This window comes from Aplysia californica, unplaced genomic scaffold (assembly GCF_000002075.1).
Source record: "Aplysia californica isolate F4 #8 unplaced genomic scaffold, AplCal3.0 scaffold00254, whole genome shotgun sequence".
In the NCBI taxonomy this organism is placed as follows: domain Eukaryota; kingdom Metazoa; phylum Mollusca; class Gastropoda; order Aplysiida; family Aplysiidae; genus Aplysia; species Aplysia californica.
Genome location: NW_004797524.1, coordinates 883,046 through 907,088, shown reverse-complemented (window position 1 = coordinate 907,088; position 24,043 = coordinate 883,046). Strand labels below are relative to the sequence as shown.

The following is a 24,043-nucleotide window of genomic DNA, read 5'->3' as shown; positions in this document are numbered from 1 at the left end:
TTCCCCCAGGCGCAGGGTCCTATTTACCTGCTGCATTGAAGGGGTTAATCGCATGGTCTTAGTAACTCAAAACGGCCAAAAATGTCAGATATAACTTTGTAATTCTGAGGTAGTAAATGGTTCAGATACTCGTACCAGTTCAATGTCAATAAAATTGTGCGTAAAAATACAATTGAAAAGAGTAATTGAATGTAAGACTTCCCTAAAAAAGTCCCAATCCAGACCAGGCTTTATCAGTTACATCACTCCGCTGAATTCTTGAAAAGGTCATGCAGTTGTTCAGTACATGTACCCAGTACATGTGTACTTCCGTCTACTGAATAGTAATGCTAGGCATAAAAAGATGAGTGGACATGAAAAGGTAAAAACTATCAAGTTTACTTACGATGAAAATCACAAGTACTCTTTAACTTTATTAAAATTAAATAACAACCCCCCACCCCAATTTTTTTCATTTAATTATTTGACAACACACACACAATGAATGCCACCCCTATTTCAAGTTCCAAACCTTCTTCAACCGTTTGTGTCAAAATGTTCACAGCAGCTCCGCACAAAGACCCATTTGGCACCCATAACTTTTTGAGACCATGCTGGTGTATGGCCTGTTTAAACATACTATAAGCTGGTTGGTTGTGTTGTGAGTATATATTTTTAAATATTAAGTGTAGGCTACAATATCAACTTCATGGCATGTACTAATGATTAACATTTTCTGACTGTGTGCAACAGAAAAATCTAATTGGCACACATAACAAGCCATGCTGATTTATGACTAGTTTAACATAACATCCATGTGGTTGTGCGAATTATTTTTAAAAAAAAGTTTACTCCGTACCACAACATCAAGTACATTGACACTTTCTGCTTTTAGGCTCAAGAACAATGCTTGAGACATCTTACATAATGTGTGCAGTTCAAGTATAAACTAGTATGCACTTTTCTTTTCCTGCTCTTTTAAATAAATGAGCCCCCTCACTTTCACAGAGCTCTGTTGAACTAAAACAACAGATGGCACTTTCTCGATATTTCACATGTTATTCACTATATTATAACAATTTTTAAAAAAGGTATACATACATGCTATTCAGTATCAAGCGAGTGTTTCTACTTACTTGTTCCTTTTGGCATCGCTTCATCGTTTCATGCCCATCTAGCAATGAGCTCTTCTACATAACTTCAAATATAAACTATTGTATTAATATTATCTGAAGGCACTTTATCACTCTCCCCTTCCTCTATTAAATCAATGGTGTAGCATACAAAAGACATATTACTACTATAATTACTCAAGACAGGCTGAAAAGTTCCTTAAAGACATTCATCGTACTTTGGAAAAGGAAAGTCTTGCACTTTTGTCAGACTGTTCATCCTCATTTCGACATGATGGATATAGACAATTGACATGCTTGGTGGTAGCACATACTGGTGTATTATTACTCTCAAAGTGAAATCTATAAAAAGGAACTAAGCAAGGTGTGGTTGTAACTGATCCCTTGAAAATGTTTTCAGATGCTGTGGAAAATGTTACTAAAAGACATACACATACAACAAAACATATTTTACAAGATATGCAAATCATTACAAATTATAAGACTTAACAATAACGCCTTTGCCATTTCGTGGATATGGGCTGGGATATACACTACATAATGAGAGAAGAAGATAAATGTCAGTGTGATGAAGAATTCAGTGTGAAATCCAGAACATGCGTAGTTTTTAAACTTACCATCTTCAGCCCATGGTCAAAGCCCATTTCAGTTTACTGCGCTAAAGACACATTACATTCGTATATATAGCAAGACAATAAAGTACATAAATCATGTACAAACAGTATATTAAAATGTGCTTAGGCTATATATATGTATAGCACAGTTCAAGTATATTAGGTAATAACAAATCAAGAGTCGGTGAGACAGAAAAGGCTTGTATTACTTGTAATTGTAACAAAATAAATACTGAGCATTTTTGGACACGTGGCTCAAATAGCCTACTTTTAAGAATAAAGCAGGCAGCACAAAATACTCTGCACTTATTTTCTTTTGTAATTATACAAGACCATTTGCATAGGTATCTAACTAAACAATGCTCTGTTCTTAATTTGTTCTTCTGGTGCTAGTGTGCGTGGTAGTCATATTATATTATACAATATGGTATAAAATAGTGCATTCAGCTTGTGAGGTGGTCAATTAAAACAATGCTGTGCCATACATATCATGTATATGTGTGGGTAATACATTATGCAAGGACGGTTGCAATATTATTATACAGTGCTTTGCTGTTAATGTGTAACATTGTAGCAGTTGCTTTATCACATTTACAGAGCCCTGCTCTTAATTTGTTGTAGTGAGCTAAAGTGACGTCATATTTTACGAAGCTCCACCATCAATTTGTAACATTATGCTAGTGACATACACCTGCAACATACACTCAGTATGCTAGTGAGGTTATCTTATCAAAATCAATGCTCTGCCATAGTTTGTAACATTATGCTGGTGTAGTAGTAGTTGCCATACTACAGATATTTTCTATTAATGATAATGAAGTAACAATGTGCTAGTGGGTGTAATATTTCTAAACAATTATGCGTAATATTGTAAAAAGTGCAACACCAATATTTCTTCAGTCACAGTCGAAAGTTAAAAAAACCCATTTGCTGTGTAGTCATGTCTGATATTGCAGCGACTCTCATGGCTTAATCGTTAATTTGGAAGAAAACACTAGCAACAACAGTGGGTCCACCCCTTACACTCCTTTGAAGATGCTTATGCCAAGAACATGTCATATAATACATGTATCTGCTCAGTGTAAGACTTTGTCATATGTCACTTTTCACAATGATGTATGGCAGAGTCTTACACTTAACAGTCAATACATCCCTATAAAATCAGATGCAGATATGAAGATACAGCACTGGGCAGGAAAGTTACGTACAGCACACGTGTACAGTGGACTATAAAACAGTAAGTTGACAAATGTGAGGTATCCATAGTGCCAGGCACAAATAGGCCACAAACAAAATTTTCCAAATCCTGTTTCTTTTCTTGTCAAGTTGTAAAGCAGGGTCAAATAATACATATCATGTACATGATCTCAATAAATGTAAATATTCAGCGAAAAGAAATGTATGAAACATTGGCATAAAATTTAAAGTTGAAGTGGTTGTTGATAGTCTGATTAAACTGTTTTGAGCCTCTCCTACAAAATATAGGCTTCCTGGGAGATGGCCCATCTGTGCCGCCTCAATGCGCTGAGAAACGAAATCAACAAGTTGGAAATAAATGTCCATGGTGCACGGTCGACCGTCTTCTCACATCTTGGTACTCTCCGACAGTGTGTTGATCACCGGCGCCCTCGGCAGCTCGGCCAAACTTTCGTCACCGCCGGTATCTGAGTTATCCGAATCACTGGTCAAGACAGAAACAAAAAAAGTTATCAGACAAGAGCAACGATCTCACTGACACAGTAAAGTTCTCTTTTGTAGAAACTTCCAAGGACCACACTTTTGAGTGTACACTCGGGCACGGATAACTTAAACATGTTGAGGATTGACAAACTTATTTGACACCTCCATAATTGGGGTAAACCGATATACCGATAAGTCAAAGAGATATCAGTCGAGGAATGGCAAATTGAAGGAGCTTTCCATAATTTTGAGTCTTCCTTATTAGTGTTATCTGTGCCTGACTTAATCTTAACCACGAGTTCAGATAGCCATTTCAGAGAAAAAAGAGAGTAGATTTGAGGATGAGTACATTGTCTACTTTATCGAAAGAGGACTCTTATGTTCAGCAATTTCTCAGTCTGAAATATGAAAAGGGACATCATCAAATCAACAGTTGGTTAATTTTTTTTTTACACTCCCCACAAGTTTCACATTTTACTGTCCAATACCTCAGATGAAAAGAAAGTACATAAATTCCCCTCTGTCTTTGAGATTAAAAAACTAAAAACTATAATAAAAAAGAAACCACTCACTAACAATTTCCTTTTGCATTTGAAACCATCTCTGTGAAACCAATCGTAAATAGGTAGGGAAGTTATGACAGCAGCTGACAGAGGAGGGATATGTAGCGGAATGAAAGCAAAAGTAACATGTACAAAGTGGAGCATCAGGAAGAGACTATGTGGGGTATGCTTGGGGAAAATTTCACACACGGAATTATTATTATTATTTATGTGTAATTATGTCTATTAGATATTCATTCAGCAAGATTTCATCATATAATTCCACACTGAATCTATCAAACAGTTCTCAAATTCGATGAATGCCAACATCCCAGTCTGAGCGATGTGTTCTATTCTGTTTTTCCTGAACACACCAACAAAAACCATTAGTTGAAATGGGACCACTCAAATTTTCACTCACCTCAGTCCAATTTAGCTCAGCAATAAAAAGATGGGAAATGGAAAAAGATGAGACAGAATACTAATATATACGTAAGTAAAACCATATATGTACATCGAAAATGCAAGAACAAGGGCTTTTACCACTGCTATATGAGGAATATTTATCTCTCACAACTCACTGTTTTCAAAACATGAACCTTAGTGTAAAGTATACAGCTGAAAATAGCACACCCGAATAATTTGAAATTGTATGGTTACACATCTGTAAGAAACTTTCTCTTATTTTTGAAAATTATATCTCCTTTCATAGGCACAAAATGGCACTACTGCTACATAAGTACATTGCATAGACATTCCTTAATTGTCACATTTGTTATGATTTAGTTCCTTCTCAAATTTAAAAAAGCATGGTTATTAAATTTGTATTTTTGCAAATGTGACAGTTTGGTTTATGTAACTATATGTGTTAGTGTTGTTTTTTCTTTCACTTTCAGCATACAAAATACACGTCTGTACATTTGTCTGAAAATTACTCTTGCTGAGAGCTGCCAAATGGCTTTTTTTGTGCTATCAAACCTTTTATGGAGACAATAGGGGTTTTAAAACGTTGCCAATAAGAGGTCTTTTAAGGAACATGCCAGTTTTATGATACCTTTTCCTCGTTGAGTTGAAGCTTTCTTTATATTACTTTCAACCTTATCAAAATGTACATTTGAGCAAATAAATGCAGCATAGTTTTCATTACATAGAGTGAAGGTCCATACCATGTAATTTTCTTTCTCAGGAAATCACAGGCCATTTTAACAGCTAGGTGTGCTGTTACTGTTACATTCACAGACTTTATCAAAAGAATGCAGTGTTGCACCGAATAGAAGACAACATCAACTTCATCATAATCTATGCAGATTAACAAAGGCACCTCTCACCTTAAGACATTTTCATTACCTGAAGGAAACGACAAATCTTTTAAAACTGAGAATGTCTTCTTAGTTGATAAAACTCAGCAAGAATTTACAAGTGCTGGAAGACAATTTCGTCTGATCCACATCTTTATTTTGTTGATGAGAGAGGATCACAATACATGCAGCCATGTGTTGCAGTTTACAAACTGTCAGTATGAAAATGGCCACAGAGCGTTGAGAACAGATTGACTGCTTAGTGTAAGACTCCTAAGACTCCGCCATCTGCCATTTTGAAACGAGATGTACGACAGTCTGACACTGAGTAGCCGAGATGTCCGATTCTAGCTGTATGTATGTGTATGAACATTGTCTTTCACAAAAGTGGGGAGGGGGGGCTGAATTAACCTCCATAATTTTTCTCATTATCTACCAGAATCTTCCAAAATTTTGGGAGAGTGTTCGATTTATATGGTATAGAATAACTAATTGTCATTCTTATGGTTGTGAATAACATAATTTGAGCCCAAAAATGACCTCATTAGGTGGAAACAAGGTAAGAGTGGAACACTGCTGATATGTAATTATTTAAATACGGCCAAGGGAAAGAAGGAAAAGGAGCAGACTAGTCCAAAGTACCCATCAAACACTGGCAACGACTTGAGCGACGGACTGCCACATTTGTAAAATCCAGCCACAGGTGACCACATCCAGTACCAGTACCAGACATGACAAAATCAAAATGAGTCATGTGCTATGTTATCAAAGAAGAGAGACTACAATCTACTAACCACAGCCTCAGTCATGTACAATGACTTTCAAATTCGGTTCAAAAGAAGTCAGTCAGCTCAAACAGCACTAAAAGGCTTACATTTTAGTAAATCAAAATAGGATTTGAAGTGCATTCCGTAAATGACTTGAAGTCGACAAAAGACAGCATCATCCATGATTTCATCCAAAAGAAATCTACAAAGTCTGCGGAGAACCTTTCCAAAGCACAAATACAGCACAGACGAAAAGGAGAAGAAAAAAAAAAAAAGGCACATATGTGAATATTTTGGTAACTTTATTCCACACTATTCTCTTATTTATTAGGTATGTACAAAAGAAATGAGACAGTAACTACCACACAATAGTTCAACTATTATGCTATCCACGTGCCCCTGGAGTGCATTCATTTCAGTAAAGGAATTAAATAATCATTTGTAGAAGTTTCAGAAAACAGCATCAACAGCATGCAATCTCAAAAAAATTAATTTAAAAAAAAAGAAGCAAAACTGGCAAATCCTAAATCAAGCAAACAATATTAGGCATTGATGACTCTGGTCTATAGTCACACTCACAAGTGTATCATAGATTGAAAACATCTGGTGATATCAAGCTTATCTGACACTCGCACAAAATTGTCAACACTTTCTGAACTATTAGCTATGACGATCTTTATTCACAAAAGGCATTTTTCTACTTTATCAATTTTAGAAGCTTGTACGCTATAAAAATTTCAGTTGTCAATAAAAGAACACCATTTAAAAAATAAACCCAACATATTCCGGTTATCAGTTCTGAAGATATGAATGGATCTATTTCAAGAAAAAAAAAAGTAAGTGGTTTATTTACCCTGACATTTGTTAATAGCCCCGAATATTTATTCTTTGACAGGGTTTCTTATCTAATGAACGCATTACTTCCTTACAGAGAATCCTGCTATGCCACTACAGGTCATTCAGACGATTTAAAGAGTTCCTCTGTTTTGTCATTGGTCAACAGAGTAATTACGCCCCCCCCCCCCCCCCCACACACACACACACACTTTTCATATACGGCTATGTTCTGGTACAAATTCAGTTGTCTCCTCAAATATTTTGGGAGCCGGTATAGAAACAATTGAAATAATGTGCAGAGTTTTAAGAACATCTGCTACTTTATATGTGAAGTCTTTCAATCCCGTTATAGATTTATACACTTTGGCATTAAAAAACCATCCATGCCATCTGTTACTTTCATTTTAAAAAAAAAAGCATCTGTAGACTTCAGAGTGTTTTTTATAAAATAACAAGTCTGCATCTATGAATATTGCCATGACAACTCAGCAATGACAAGCAATCTGCACTTGTCTCAAAATTTTGAACTCCCCCCTTCAACATTTGACCATATACCCAGAAATGCAGAAATGACTCGAAATCATATAGGAAATTTGAAATGATTAATTGTTTATTCTATTACAGTACGGTATCTCTCAACAGCGGTGCACATTAGCAAAATTTCAAACAATAAAGATATGATATTATTATGTTTGGCACTACATACTGCACTGCAGATACCTTGTGAGGAACCCAATTCCAATTATCTTTTTCGTATCTGTGCATTAACACACGCAGAAAAATTGTTAATCATTTGTCAAGCATAGTTTCGTCATAATTCATAAAGTTAGATATGTAAGTTGTGATACTCCTTCAATACTTTCAGAACATTTTCCAGTTCTTGAACTTAACCGTTACCCCTTACAAACGTTAAATTAGAGCAAAAGTACTAATTAAAAGTCAGCAAACATTGGACGACTAACTGTCTCTCTATCTCTCTCTAGGTTAGGTATGAAAAACAACTGCATGTAGGCCTACACAGTAATTCAAGTTCAAAATATCAACAGCATACACTCCAGTCCAGTCAATTCTAATCAGATAAATTATACTTTATTGATCCTCCATTAGAGGAACAGAAAACTTTGTAACCTAAACTTGTGCAGCTTCAGAGACTATACAAAGTCTGGAAAGCCTCCTTTGATTATGTCAGTCATGAACATTGCAAGATGTGGAATGTTAGTTCTCGGACAGAGAAAAGTCTGGTGCAAAGAGATTAGTGAAACCCTCTAGAATTTTCAGACCACCACCAAAATTAAACTTAAACCTGATGTGACTTTCAAAACACCCTGGAAAGTTGTACTGCTACTAGTATTTGTTTTGAAATCATGATATTGACAATAGTCCATGGAACTGGGAAGATGGACATTTGTATTATGAAACAAGAGACAGCGCTAAAAGAGGAGGTAGGACTAGTCTCAGCATAAAAGACCATAGTCATACTATTACTATTTTAAATCATTCCACGGATGAAAACTGATATGTATATATATATATGTGCTACGCATGCATTTTTCCTTGTTCGGCAAACACTTTTGATTATGCCAGAATTGCACTTTAACAACTTCCTAGTTCGACTAACTTTATTGTAACAAAGTATTTAATCAATAAACATGACACATCCTTGTAAAAAACGAAATTGGTGACCCTATTCGATTAATCTTATAAGTAAAAAATGGAACAATACTGTCTACTCCGTACTTTTGACTGTTCGACTTTGTTTATATATGACATAAAATTGGGGAGTATTGATACCATCAGTGAAATGTGTCACGCCCCTATTCGCCCCTTTCAACACAATTTTCATGAATCACAGAGTAGTTTTCTTTCACCCTGCCAGAGTTACTCCATGAAATTTTTACTATGAATTTTTACAAACTTCAACCATTCTTATTTGTGAAGTAAAGCTGAACCATGCTGTGAACTAACATGAACACAACCAACTTGAGTCTTGCATATTCATGCGGTCTTTATGTAGCTGCGAGCAGCGTAATACAGGCTGCCAACTACGGCTGGATCGGACCGATCAGCCGACTCGATCGCCTGAAACTGAAAACAAACAGGTTTGTTTTTGAGGCAACCGAGTTGGGCGATCGGCTGATCTCATCCGTAGTGGGCATCCGTATTAAACTTTTACAAAACTTAAACTGAAATCAACTTCCCCATATCCTCGTAGCAGTGATATGTAAAAAGAGCCTAACCAATACACTTCTGACGCCTGTATCAGTATAACCCCTTTTAATTTTGTGAACAGCTGGAAGTAATATTTCTTAGGAATAGAAAATAGTAGTAGGCATTTGAAAACTGAATACAAAGTTAAGAAAAAAAAAATAATGAGACACCATGGCCTATAACTGAGTAAATCAGACCTTCAGATCTACCTTCACTTTAAAATGACATAAAGTGAATCAAAAGATAAAACTCACACGTGTGGACATCATAAAAAATTAACTCATTTTACAGTTGTCAGACTAAGTCAAGAAACGTACTGTATTCATTTTCCGTACCAAATCAAAACAATGCATTCCAAAAGGCATCAAGAAAAGTATGAAGTATGCGTTTTCTACATGCTGAACTGTTCATGCAAAGCCATGCTTTCATGGTGTCCCTTAGATTATGAAGAACAATGTGGAGCTCAATAGAATAGACATAGCAATGGACTGTGTTATTGAGGAGAAAGACCTGGGTCAGTCCATTTTTACTAGCATTGTACATTCTCATGCATTCAGACGTTCTTATACATTGTAAATGCACCTGCACCAACACCTGCCCATTCAAACATTTGAAACTAAAAATGCAACATTGCCAGAAGAGCACTTTTTATTCTCTTAAAAATATGTCTGTATTTTTAGCCATTTATACCATCGCTGTGAGTGAAACATAAAGGTTTGCAGCCAATGACCATATCTTGTAGGTCTGTAGAACTCCCCCCCACCACACACACATTACTCCAAAAATGACCCACTTAGCATACTCCCAAATCAAGCATACTTAGGCACGTGTAGCTCTGTTTGTCATCTGAGCAAGGTTTGTGGACTTTGTGTGATTGACGGAAGGGGAACTTCATGCTGGGTCATAGTAAATGTGGATAATGGCCTTATTTCACTAGTAGAAGGTCCGAGTAAATAAAGAAAAAGTACATCATCTTTGTTTGGTTTGTTTCGGTAAAGAGAAGCACACTGACACAATAGTGGTCATTTAGTGCTGGGGAAAAGTAAGACACAACAGGCAGAAACAACAGAGGGATAGTAAAGAAGTCAGAACTACCAGTGGTGCCCTCCAGCCACCCACAAGTGCATCGTCACAATTACAGTCACTCAGTATTAATGTTATTTGTTTGTATGAGTAAAAAGAAGCACATCGACACACTAATGGTCATTTAGTGCTGGGAAACAGTAAGACAGACAGAAAGAAACAACAGAGAAAAAGTAAAGAAGTAGGACCTACCAGAAGCGCCCTCCAACCACCCGCAGAGTAAGTTTTAAAGTTTTATAAAAGAGTAAGATCAACAGGGGGAGAGTAAAGAAATATGACCCATCACTAGCAACCTCCAATCACCCATTTTCCACTAGAAAAAGATGTGTATAATAATGCCCCAGGAAGAATAAAAGGAGTGCACCACACAAGAGGGCCCAATGACCACCCATTCTCTTCAGTGAAGTCTGCTAAAAAAGCTGCCGAGTCTAAACAACCGTAATTGCTTTCAGCATAGCTTACTCCCAAACCATCTTGAGATATAATTGCATGAGTCTGCACCAAGGGTCATTTGATCTACAGCCCATCGGCCTGATACGGCTTCTGATGTCAGTTCATCTGGCCCACTAACGTGGACTAAAAAAAACCTCTCTGAACTTTGAAGGTGTGTTAATAGTGTTCTCAGGACTTGGTCATAAAAATAATTTAACTATTTCAATTAGCTCTAGAGAGCAACTCAAACAGACTTTTCTAGACTAAGACTTCATAACTCCCAGCTTATGTGTTTAAACAAATTTATTTAGCATAGTGTATTGAAATTTTTTAAAAGAGTAAAAATCAGGCCAGCATTCAGCATTCTCAGTTTAACGGCCCAAATGAAAAAAAAAAAAAAAAAAAATAAGAGGTTTGTGACCCCTGGTCTATACACAATAACAAAATCACAATAGTAGTTACTACAGCTGAACTGAACAAGTTCCTGTTTTTTTTCGGGGGGGGGGGGCCAAATGTTCCCTTGAGAGATAACACCAGCAGAGGGCACTGTGGACAGCATGAACATTGGAGGACAGAAAGAGACAACAAGAACACAAACTTTTGTTCCCTTCGTTCAGGCTGAAAACATTTTTCCTCTCTCAAATTTTTTAACAGCGGGAAAAACTGGAACCAAAAGTTCATCCTCGCCACCTTGCCGAGATTTTCTTCTTATTCAGTAACAAAACAATACCAAAATATGCAACATAATATCTAATTTACATATAAATATGTATATACATGCGGGCCAACTCAAATACACAAAGTTACGAAAATTAAACTGATTTTTTTTGCAACTCAGCTTGCTGTTAATTTTGCAAGGACATGGTAATAAATTTTAAGAAAATAAACACACAAATATTAATAACACATGAATACTAAAGCAGTTCAGAACCAAATAAAACAACCCACCAAACTCAGAGTCAGCGCAGTAAAAGGGGAAACTAAAAACCAATCGACTAGAATGTAGTCAATGACATAACATATGGCTTTCAAATGACACAGATCTTGAAATTCAAATATGGAAAACTTAGAGGAAAAAACATCACAACAACATCGGGTCAAAGGACTTCTTAAAGCTCTCGTGGAGTACCGTATGCATAATAATATTACCGACTGCAAATATAAAAATTTACAAGGGTACTGGTGAGCAAGTATCACAAGGGGACTTGCTCCAGCTTACATTGCACTCTTCCATACAGGGCATCAACATGAACAGTGCCACCAAGCACTTGCTGTACTGCTAACCAAGACAAAAACAAAACAAAAGATAGAGATGGAATATAATGCAACAACAACAAAAAAGAAATTTCCTTTAACGCCTTTCACTTGTCTTGAATTAGAGAGAACGATCGTCATCTTGCTCGTGGGCTATTGGTGTAATAAACGTTTAATGTTGGAGAACTTGGAAGTTGTTTAATTGTTCCATTTTTGAAACGCAGGGAACACAAAGGCTGAACTAGTTTGATTTTCTTTTTATATAATTATACTACAAGTATCAGAAAGTTATATAAGGACACCTGTAGGTTTGCCTATTTTAAAATCTATTGCATTCTACAATAAGGTATCAAGACAATATGAAAGGAATGTCATTATAATTGGTTAAAAAAAGAGAGAGAACAAAAAGTGTGATCATAAAGTATTTGATCTATTCTGATGATTGTGGTGGTTTATCGGTTTCTTACTTCTCTGCAAGAACTACACGACACTGTTTACATTTTTAAAATTTAATTAAAAAGAAGAATCTCAAAGTTTTAAAAACAAAGATAAAAAATGTGGGGAAATGAAATAGCTAGCAAACAGAGAATAAAAGAGAAGATGCCAGCAGCTTTACAATGCTCTCGTTTTAAAAAAACCAAATCGACATGTATGTGTCGCAACGTGGTCGAATCAGGCCCTTATCAATTTTTGGGCATGTAGAGTTTTTTTGTATCATCTGAAAGCTGATTCATTTGCCCTGCTTTCTATAAAAAATACATCCATTTAACTTGAATGGAAGTCGAAATATTTGCAATTGAAGAAGGCGGGGGTTACCTGGTTTCAGAGGTAAAATCAATGAGAAAATGGCTACAAAAAATGGATTATTTCCTTAGCTTGAGAGTCTGTGGAAACCGAAAATTTACATTTTTCCTGCCTTAAATCAACTTTTTGCATTTAAATCCACACAGGAATGTTTTCTTTGAACACTTTAATGGGCAAGAAAGGTGTTAAACCAAAAAACAAAAATTCGATAAAATTTCTCAAACCTGCGGAAATTTGCAAGTTTCTTCACTTTGATTATTTTGACGAGCGCCTGATTTCACCACGCTGCCTCACATAGACAAATGCTCAACAAACTAAGCTCTGTGGGCAACCTGAAATTAGGTCACAAGAAAAAAACCCACAAAACAAACTTCAAACAAACTTGACCCAGCATTGATACTGCGTCATCTCCCCCCCTCCCCCCACACCCACCCAATTCAACTTTGCTAACCAGTCAGACTTGCATAGTTTTGACACTGTCTGCCTTGCTTTTTAGGATACAACTACTTTAGACACATTTTGTCAGGAGTAGTCTAGCATGCATGATTGAATCATTTCAAACTATGGCTGTATTCTATAGGTCTAGATCTCGTCACGGTAGAGATATTTAACACATAACACCTTAGCCCGCCTAGGATTGCCCAGGAATTTCCTTACGCGCTCCACCCTAACTCGCCTGCTCCGACAAGGCATCTTTAGAAACAAAGTCTTGCCTTAACGAGAGTCTGGGGCCAAGATTTTGTCATACATAGTTATAGCAAAATGTTGCTTCTTCCGCTTGATACTGAAACGAAAGCTGTCACACATAATTTGTCTGGAAAAATAAGCAACAGTTCACCAAGTGTGTACGGTTGAATCATTTGGTATGGCTGTATCCTATAGCTTGTGTCATGTTAGCGATATTTGAACTGCCTTTCACAAAATCATGTGACATAACGGTATGTCGCACTCTCACAAAGAGGTCACTGCACTGAAAAGCAAAATTGTTTTATCTATACGGGCTGTTCGAGTGTTGTACAAGCATTATTTGAAATTGTTCAAAATAATATATAGGGGTTGAACAGACAGAATCAGCAGACTTTAATAAAAATAATCCAATGCATACCGTGTTTAAATCAATAACATCAAAATATGGCTATACAAAAATAACGACGTCTTTGCTTTAAATAATAAAAAAAAAAATCATGTGGCAATAAAATGGCAAATAGGCAATCAAGTTTATCTGTACAGAAATGAGCTCAGGGTTGGGGACAAGACGACGGGAGAGGAAGGTGGTATGTCACTTGAACCGCGGCCGCCATTTGAACAAAAAGTTTGCCTGCCCCAGACTGTTCCAGCACTGCTGTCTTGTGCGTTCAGTCAGGCAACAGGCAAGAGGGCAGGGCTGAGCATGTGGTATATTGTAAGTTGCTAAAAAAAAATTGGGGGGACTGGGACTGAAGGGGCTGAGCAACAACGGAAACATTTTGTCTTGAGAAAATAGGAAAGCAGGTACACAACACTCCACACCATATTCCTGGACAAGAGACAACTCCTGTCCAGCACTATTATTGCTTGTTGTTTTATTTATTTTTCGTAGAAAAAAAAAAAAATTAAAACAGATTTTGTGACTGAGAAAAGCCAACAATTTACATTTAAATGACACACGGCAGAAGAGTGAAAAGTGATGAATGATGGAAAACATGGGGGGAAAGGGGAAGGGAGGCTACAGAAGCAACAGGCGCACTTTTTGCTTTTTCACGAGTGACCAGCCTTTCTATTGCCTAAAACCTGTATTGTGAAACAACATTGACCACTCTAGCAACCACGCAACATCCGGCCACCCACCAACTGACGAGTGGCAGTTGCATCAGCGCCTAGTATTCCATTCAGTGTGAAAAGGTAATTCAGAGCTGTTGACTAAACAGCAGCAACCATGCAAAACAAGCAACACTTCCACCAAACTGAATTGTTCTCCTATTCCATACACCAAAACTGTGACCTTTCTTCCATACAATACCCATGAACCAGTATTGTTCCCTGACTCAACTGCATAGTAAAAATGACGGTCAAATGGCAGTGCTGTGGGGAGGATATACCACACCCGTGGTTTCAGTTGACATAAAGCAGCAGGACAAGAATTACTGAGTGCCATCAAAATGTGTAGGAGACGACTGGCGTATCCGAACACTTTATATGACTGCAAACCATAACACTTTCACTCATTTTGGCTCATATTTCACACTATATCTTTCACAAAAAAACCACACAAGACATGTATCAGATATCCCAAGCAGACAAACAGCCGTGTCACCCTCATCTTCGACTGAGGTGTTCAGGTAGGCCTTCAAAGCACAACGAACATGTTGTGATGAACTACAACTTATCGCTCAGACCAGCTGGTAAAGACAAAAGAAACGGAGCCGAACCCCGGAATGAACACACAATCTCCCAACGATAAAAATGTAACAGAACCAACATGCCCAAGGATGGTTTAATGAATATAACCATCACTATACCGCGGTCATAACGACGCCAGCATCTTTATATATGGAGGTCAATGCTGCGTCTGCATGCATGAACACTACATACATATTGAAAAAACCCGTTTTCTTGATTCTCAAAGAGAGGCATTTTTGACACAAAAGACTCGATCATACAGTGAAGATTCAACATCAGCTTGTTAATAAATGAGCCAGAAACTGTTTTAAAAAATGAAGCAAATCTAAAACCAATCCGTTGACTCAAATAAATGGAAGTCGGGAACTGTAGTTAGAAAGGGGAATTCCATTGCACTGACAACAAATGGATCATTAAAAAAAATTAGACAAAAGAAAAAGGGCAACAGATATATGCACAAGTAGAGCAAGCAAACCGCTCCACCACTGGGCCTATTTAAAACAGTAAAGACGGCCTTGCAGAAATGGTGACAGCCTAAAAAAATTCTAAAAGCAATATGAAACTAACTTTTAGGATAAACATAGCAGAGATCAAGTTTTCTATCCATCATCTGAGGCATTTTGTAATGCCCGTATACTGAGTACTGTTCCATTTCCTATTAAGCAAATTTTCAACTTTCTATGACAATGAGTGCAAATGCAACGAAACATTGCATAGTAATATAAACCACCCTCCTCAAAACCAAATAACCAAGAGCTACAGGAGGGTGAGGAAAGGTTGTTACACCAATAGTTTGTGCCTCAGAAAACTATGTGGGGCTGTGATGATATACTTGTAGCAAACTGGGGAATGTGAGTATATTGGATGGTTATAAGGACTTCGTTTCACAAACAGGAAAAGGACATGTTAATAAAATAAGGAGGAAAAAGTCAACTGAAGGAGTTTTAACTCTGGTTACACGTATTAATGTAAGCTCTGCTGAGAAAACGAGGAAAGAATATGCACAATATTTTTAAAAATACCAAGCAAGAGAATCCACACATACAGCGCACACTGAGATGGGCAACTAACCAACACGCGGCTCTACCCATAAATAACCCAAATTAAGATGCATAAGCCTGTTGAAATGTTGATTTTTTACCCCCCCCCCCCCCCAATCTTTTAAAACAAAGATCAAGAACGACTCCTCCTACTCCAAACTGTATTGCTTGCAAAAGAGTTCCTCTAGTTCCACATACACACATGACTGCATATCCATTTAAATGAAAAGACTAACTCTTGCGACAGGACATGTTTCCATTTTTATGTAGATCACTAAAATAAATTCCAATTTTATCTGTAACATTTCACTATTATTTCAAATAGAATTCATAATTAAGTACCAATCTGGACTGGATCGGCAGCAACACTATTTCTGTCTCTGAAGTAGTTCCAATACTAATAATAGACACCCCCCCCTCCCAACTAAAAACAAAGCCAAAAATCCTTCCAAAGTGCAGTGCATAGTAGATGATGCTACCATGAAGTGGAAGCACATCACAACCACAAAAGCTCTATTGAGTTGAGAGTTAAAGAAAGAAGACACAAAAATGGCCTCTTGGTGCTCAGAGATTGCATGACAGACAGGAACAGAAAATGGACAAGTAAAGGAATAAGACATACCAGAGACGCCTGTCACCAGACAGAGCATTAAAACAGAACCTACATGAAAATGAGCCAATAGCAGATCATAAGCAGTCGACACCTTTAACGCGATCAGGAAATATTATGAGGCGGCATTAAAACATCATCAAACAAGTCAAAATGAACTCATAACTATTGCACCATTCTTCAAGTCAGACCTCTCTTTCTTCCAAACAACATTATTTTTCCCTGTCAACTACTCATTTTTCCTTTGGCTGTGGTATGAACAAGAGGAATAAGAAACAGTAACACATCATAAAATTGGTTATCATGTAGACATGACATACACTCAAGGACAAAAACAAGAGCATATGTCAATAGCATCAAGATACATCGCAAAGTATGTATTCCGCTCATATCATAAAAACATATTTTATACCATTGTGGCTTTCTTTAGGGCACTAGAAATCATGGGTTGAACAATCATATTCATGCAATATGAACAATTGAAACATCTGCGATCAAAAGGAAAGAAAATTATGAGATTTTTGTTAATTTGCTTTTGAGCTGTCAGAAATACTTTCCTTACAGTTTAGACACCATTTGTAAAACAACACATAACAATATGCACCAATGCACTGTTCAGGATGAAAACATGAGTAAATATTATCTATAATCTATATAAATTTAAACTTTTTTCTCACCGATAATGCTACAAGGATGTATAAATACAAAGTCAAGAGAAAAAAAAAAGTAAAAAATTTTAATTCAAAATCGAAACAGAGGGAAAATATGAACCATCAGGAAAAAATATAGGCAAGGACTGGGACTTGAAAGGTTCTGCTTTGAGGGAACATTAGGTCAAGGGTTGCCACAGCAGTCCAGGAAAATTGAGCCAGATACATAATAACAAGAAAGTCTAAAATTTTCTCACTTTTGAAAAAGCCTGGGACACAAGCTGAACTACTAGTCGAGAGTAATCCTAGCAACTAGTCAAAACACTCAAGAGATGGAAGGAATAGCAGGATCAGAACAACTTGCTATGCTAGTATGTTGTTAAAAAATTGTTCATGAGAAAGGTGTCTATATTATACTACAAAGCATGTTATGACATTGGTATCTTTTTACCCAGCAGCCAAAACATTGGTTAATCACTGAACATTCAATTTTTTTCCTTTATTATTTAAAAAATTTTTTTTTTTTTAAGGGGTGCACAATATTCTATAGCAGTTGCAGTGCTAGCATTCTAGAGTTTCCTTTGAAAAGCAAAAATGAAAAGATCAAGATAAAAAAGAAAAAGAAAAACCACTATACTAATTTCGGCGTTAGACCATGTCATACTCAGCAGGATCGTTTTGATAAATAGCGGCGCGATAACTGTACCTATCTGACAGGCTCCTTTGCACAGGTTTGCCAGCAGACCCTTGCTTAACCCCTGCCACTTGGTTCACGGGAATGTGCGAGGGTCCTGCCCCCATTTCCTCATACTCTCCTATGGTCGTCTCTGCTAAAGAAGGCTCTAACTCGGGATATGCTGACAGCTTGCCTTGCAGCAAATACACATACGTTTTGAACCTCTTAATCTGAAACACAAAAATAAAAATAAAATTACGTTGGGGTCATCCCATTCGTGTAAAAATCATTTTGATAAATTTTAAACACAGCAAGGACAATGAGAAATGTCACATTAACATTCACTCTTCCTGACCTTGATAACATATATTCATGCAATTCTCTTTCTGTAGTCTTGACAGACAAAAATAGTTTTAAAAGGAGCAAACAGGACATGATCAGAAGTCCCCCAATCTCCATCCTCTGTAAAGTTATCGGTTTCAAATAGCAGCCGTTTCTCCATTATGAAACCAGTGAATTTCCTCTTCCTTGGGTTTTAGTATGACGTTAGTATTGACATTCACCATGTGAGCAAAGGGAAGAATCTAAGGTGCCCACAAAAACTTAGTTTTGTACTTCTTTTTTACATTCAGTTTACATTTCTGCCTGGGCTAAAAAATAAATTTTCCGTTCTTCTTTACCAAACATTACAAGCACAAAGCTCATTGTGAAGTTTTCTCTGCACCAATAAGCAATGCATTTCACCTACAATGGTGAAACAATAATTTTAAAGGTAAATGTATACTTGAGGAACATGCACACAGTCTAAAACAATTTGAAATTTCAGACCTCATAAATATAGTCAATTTTTAATTCCCACACAATCAACCGTGTATTCGCATAATACCCCATATTTGTTCCCTTACCTCAAACTCTAAATAGGTCTCCTTCTCTAAATAATCCTGAATGATGGAAGTTTTTGAGCCTTTCTCTGGTATGGCAACCCGGTGCAGCCGGAGCTCCTGTTCAAGTTCCTCCACCTTCAGCTCATGATTCTGTAGCTGCTCTCTCTAAACAAACAAATAAACACAGAGAAGTATTAATAAAAATAATGATGAAAAAATAAAAATATTTCCACAAATTTTGCTTGAGTTTGAGTAAAGACAAGCACACTGACAAAACACTGAAGTCATTCAGTGCCCAGAAAGAAGAAACAGGACCTCCAAAGTTAGTGCTTGGGGGATAGTTAACAAGTGATATTTCCCATATTAAGTCAGAGACAGATTATGACAATAGCAAAACTGCAAAAAAGTAGAAAAAGCACAGCATATCAAAATACCTACCAACTAACAGCTGGTGAAGATTGTATTTCTTAAAGTTATAGTAGAAAAGAAACAATCAGTTAAAACCATCAATTCATAAGTAGCTTGGCATTTTCATCGCCGACATTACTAGGGGCACTTGATAACAAAGTAACCATAAAAGATCCCCTCATTATACTCCGAGACAGTATACATTTTTAAATAGAAAAAAGTAACCGTTTTTCGATTACTTTTTTTTGTTGTGACACACAAATCATAACCCAACTTCCCAACTAACAATAGAACTTATTCAACATATGTGACTTTCCAATCTAACCCCCCCCCCCCCCCGAAATCAACACAATTTTTGCTCACCAGATTACACTTGGTAAAAGATGACGGCAATAGAGGTCTCTGGAACTTTGCTCTTGAGCCAACCGCCCCAGGCAGAGGTGGGGCCGAGAGAGAAGCAGCTACCAAATTGATAGTGTCCACCCACTCCTGGAGCTCTTTAGGATTCCTGTGGAGCAAAAATTTAACTGAAGTTTTTGGGGGTTTTTGGGCTTTTTTTTTATGGCACTTGCAACTGCATAAGGTCATATGAGTGCACGGGACACACCAAAAATTTTCAGTAGGTAGGGAACTTTGAATTCTGCCCGGGTGGCGCCGAAGCCTACTCTTATCGATTTTTTATTTTACCAAGGGATCTTAAAAATGTGCAACTTGCACACAGGACCTCTGAGATTTTTCGCCCTTGTCTGAGAAGGCTAGGTGTAGATCTTTCCTACCAAAAGATCAGGGGTGTGGCTGAAAGACAGCAGTAAGAAGTAGAACGGCTGCAGAAAGAGTCAGGAGCCAAGAGGAGGGGGCAGAGAGTGGAGACGAAAGCAGACAACAGAACATTGCTAGAGAGCAGGAAAGGAGGTGAAAGGAGACAATTTTAGAGGTAGCTTCCCAGATTCGAACCTGGGACCTTTGAATGAGAGGCCAAAACTGTAACCTCTTGGCTACGAGAGCCGCCTGACTGAAGTATGGTGGTACAAATTTTATTCATTCTATAAAAGGAGTAACAAAGTTCACAAAACCACATCCTTAACTGATTCCGTCCATTCGGCCGCTGACAGCGGCTCTGAGTTTTTCCGCTGCCTCCATTCAACCGCTGTGAGCGGCTCAACGAAATCCGAAACAAAGGTGCACTTTTTAACATAGTTCCAACTTTTTAAGTTGTCGAAAGGAAGTAGAACTTGTAAACAAACCTGACCTCAATCTCTGAGAGCCAATATCGATTGAAACTCCGCGAAATTCTTGCAAAAATCGCTGTTTTGTTGTCGCGATGTAAGCTAGATCTAAGGGTAAACAACACGGAGCCTGGTATAATAAAAAGGCCCTTCAAAGAAAGATATTCAACTAAATTTGTGAAATTCTTGCATAAATGTGTGCTAGGGTGATATCGCTACAATGTTGTGTTGATTCCTATGGATTATAAGGACTTGTAGAGCTGAGAAAATGCCGTAAGTCGAAATTTTCGAAGAGCTGTTGCGCAATTTTTTTTCTCATTCATTTTTGTCTGAAGGAAAATGCAATACAAACAGATTATAGGTCATTGTTATTGATATAAACAGATTCTTCTATTTATTCCCATCAGTTTGGTATATGACAATACCTATTAGAGTAATAGAGCTTCACAGTAATGCATTAAATAGATGCACCCCAGGTCTAAACCTGAAAACAGGGAAAAATAATTCTGTCCAGAGCCTGGAAAAATCATGGACGGAATCAGTAAACAATCATTTTTTTTTTACAGATAAAGATGTTCACATTCACATACTTGGAATAGTAAGATAGACGCAACTAACAATCTTTCATATCATTTAAGTTTCAACTATATCACTAGGTTATCACAAAAAGTGAGTTCACTGTAATCAAGACGCGTTCACAACTCAGTAGGACTCAATATCGATGACTGAGAGCGGACGGACGGGTTCGTTACTTGCGGACTCAGTCAGAGTGAGCGGATAACGGACGGCCATGCGGGAGGACGGCGAGCCTCAAGACAGTTCCTTTTTTCTGTCAGCTCCACAATTTTATTCTCTCAGTGAGCAGACAAACTCTAGTCTAGCACCAGACAAGAGCGAGCGGACTGCAAACCTCAAGTCAGTTAGTTTTTTGGTCCGCTCCACAATTTTATATACTGAGTGGGCGGGTGAACGGACTAACTCTAGCAGACGAGACACTCGACCGGAGGTTAGGCCTATCTATAGTTTGTTAATTAGGCCTAGTGTTTCAAGCCACTAGCGGTGCCACAGGAAGTGAGAGAGGCTGGTGACATAGCACTATGTGTGTGAGTAACCTTTCACCCTGTGTGTGGGTCACACTGTGTACATTCTAATTTATCGTCAAGATGAAGTTTAAACAATTCCCAAGGGACATTTTAGGGGGTGGGTGGTGGTGGTAGAGAAATTTCTGCCACGAACGCCTAGCTACAATGTGGGACAGGAAGGTGATTTTCTTTTCAGGGAGGGGAGGAAAGGAGAGTGAGTAATTTTAGCATGCAATGGAAGAAGTCGCTCCGCCCACTCGAATGCACAGTCTCTCCGTCCGCACGCTCACTAAAGGAACTGTCGTCTCTGCATCCGATGTGTAGCGAGTAGCGGACGGATCTTCACAAGCGGACGCTGATTTAGCGAGCCCGACCCAACTCTACTGAGACGCCTTCCATCCCTCTGCCCCCAACCCCCACCCAATGCAGCACCAAAAGATCTGGAGCTCATAGAAGTGATTTCCTTTTTTTTAACGATCAGGTTGGTGCACCAGAAATAAACAAGTTAAAACATTTTTTCAAACTTTTGTGGAATCAAATCACCTCAAAATATGATGTAAACCGGGGGGGGGGGGGGGGAAAGGAGGCGTGCAACCCAAAACTGAAAAAAAAGGCTCAATTAAAATTTTAAAAACCAAACAGCACTCAGCAACAAAATGAAGGAAGCCGTTTCAACCCTAAGAGCAACTATGATCAACTACTCACCCTGTCTGGAAAAGAAATTCTGCCCAGTCCGCAGTCTGAAGGCGAAAAACGTGCTGTTTCTTTGCGTAATCTGCTGCTTTTGTTGCTAGGGAGTGGTGAATGCGGATTGCATTGTGAGAGCTCTCCACAAACTGCCCTTTGCTGAAGTGATGCTCGTCTTTGTATTGGTACAAAATCATATCCCGCAGCACAGAATACATCATTTTCCATCCACGCTTGCCAAATGGTGCTGGAAATTTATAGAAAAAAGAATAACTGACTGTACTGAAATATAATACCTAACTACTGTAAGAACATAACACTTTCTAAAGGAATATATTTGAAAAGTAAAACTGTTCAAAAATGCCTTGGAAAATCTTCAGTCTGATTCATGGTATAAAAGTCACACCGAACCATCTCCCCTTATGGCATAACTATCTGCTAATACATGAATCAACATAAAGTTTGTGCCAGTTTTACTATCAAAGCAGAGACCCTATAGAAAATTCGAATAGCTGGTGTACTTACTTTTCCTCTTCTCCGGTTCCATGCAACATTTACGCATCACATAACCTTTCTTGTATTCTGTGGCTTTGCTAGGATCTGGCACCTGCAAACATAAGATGGTCATGTACAGTCCTAAACACAGCCAGGTTACTAGCATGCACCACTTATGGTAACTACTTTCTAAACTAGTTTGACTTAATTATTCCATTTTATTTCTGAGTATTCTACTCAAATAACTTGAATCACTTACTCCTCTTGGAATTACAAAGCAGTAATAACTCTCTATACAGAGAAAACCAGCATAAGCAGTTGCTTCTACAGTCCAGTACAGAAAACTCACACAAGTTGTGGATTGACAACTGTGTTTGACACATCCATAACACAGGTTAACCGATAACAATAAATTAAAGAGATGGCAGTTGGAGGCGGGGAATGGCAAATTGTACAAACTCTGCACAATTTACAGTTTTCCGTGTTATCTGTGCTCGACAGTACTTTCTTTACAATTGAAAATAGAAGTGTATCCACGGGACAGAAGATCTGAAGCGCCTATTACAAAATAGAAAAAAAATCCCATAATAAGGCAAGACCAAGTTGAAAAGTTGTCCAAAAATAATGGCTTTAAACTATTTTTTTTTCCAAGCTAATTGTATTAACCCTGTCAATGTCTGCACCGTGCGAACTCTACAACATTTAAATAAATAACAACACAGTGACAGAAAAAAGTCAGACATAACATCAGCAATACGCCGAGTATCCTAAGGACATTCTTATTTGCTTTTATACATGCAGCTTTTAATCTCTATTTAACAGCCGGCGCTTACATTTTTCATAAGAGGAACAGGAAACCAATAGCTCAATTCTGGAGTATTTTACCACGATGCACAGCCATAAAATACATCTACAAACTTTTAAGTTCTAAATTTAAAAAATCTGGTTTCGCCAAAATCTTAGAAATAAAATGAATGCTACCTTCGTTAAAATTTTCAGGTCCGAATAGTGTGGAGCTTCTACTAAAAAGTGACGCAAATATCGGTGTCACTAAAATTATAGATTTTAATTTATCGAAGCTGACTAAGGTAAATCACCTCAAGGAAGGGATTGCTCCCTAAAGCCTGTGGCCCTGGTGACTGTGGAGGTACTGCCTGGTCCTGTCCTTGACCCTGGCTGTCCATTTCTGGCATGTCCTCATCACTGAAACGGATATAACACACTAAATCCAGCAACACAAGAAAGCTCACTTGTATTTGTTTTAGTAAGGTTTTA

At 37.6% G+C, this 24,043-nt stretch overlaps 1 protein-coding gene across 1 annotated transcript in view; it reads right to left on the bottom strand.

Annotated features, from left to right (window-relative positions):
• Positions 1–2,529: 2,529 nt before the first annotated feature.
• The window catches only part of LOC101857030 (PH and SEC7 domain-containing protein 3), a 34,135-nt gene continuing 12,621 nt past the window's right edge, over positions 2,530–24,043 (bottom strand). The window contains exons 6-12 of the mRNA XM_005100646.3: positions 23,866–23,971; positions 22,799–22,880; positions 22,292–22,520; positions 19,642–19,786; positions 18,892–19,035; positions 18,017–18,216; positions 2,530–3,407 (exon numbers count right to left, since the gene is read on the bottom strand). Coding sequence (XP_005100703.1) covers positions 3,311–3,407; positions 18,017–18,216; positions 18,892–19,035; positions 19,642–19,786; positions 22,292–22,520; positions 22,799–22,880; positions 23,866–23,971 — 1,003 coding nt within the window. The 3' untranslated portion in view covers positions 2,530–3,310. The remainder of the gene's footprint in view (positions 3,408–18,016; positions 18,217–18,891; positions 19,036–19,641; positions 19,787–22,291; positions 22,521–22,798; positions 22,881–23,865; positions 23,972–24,043) is intronic.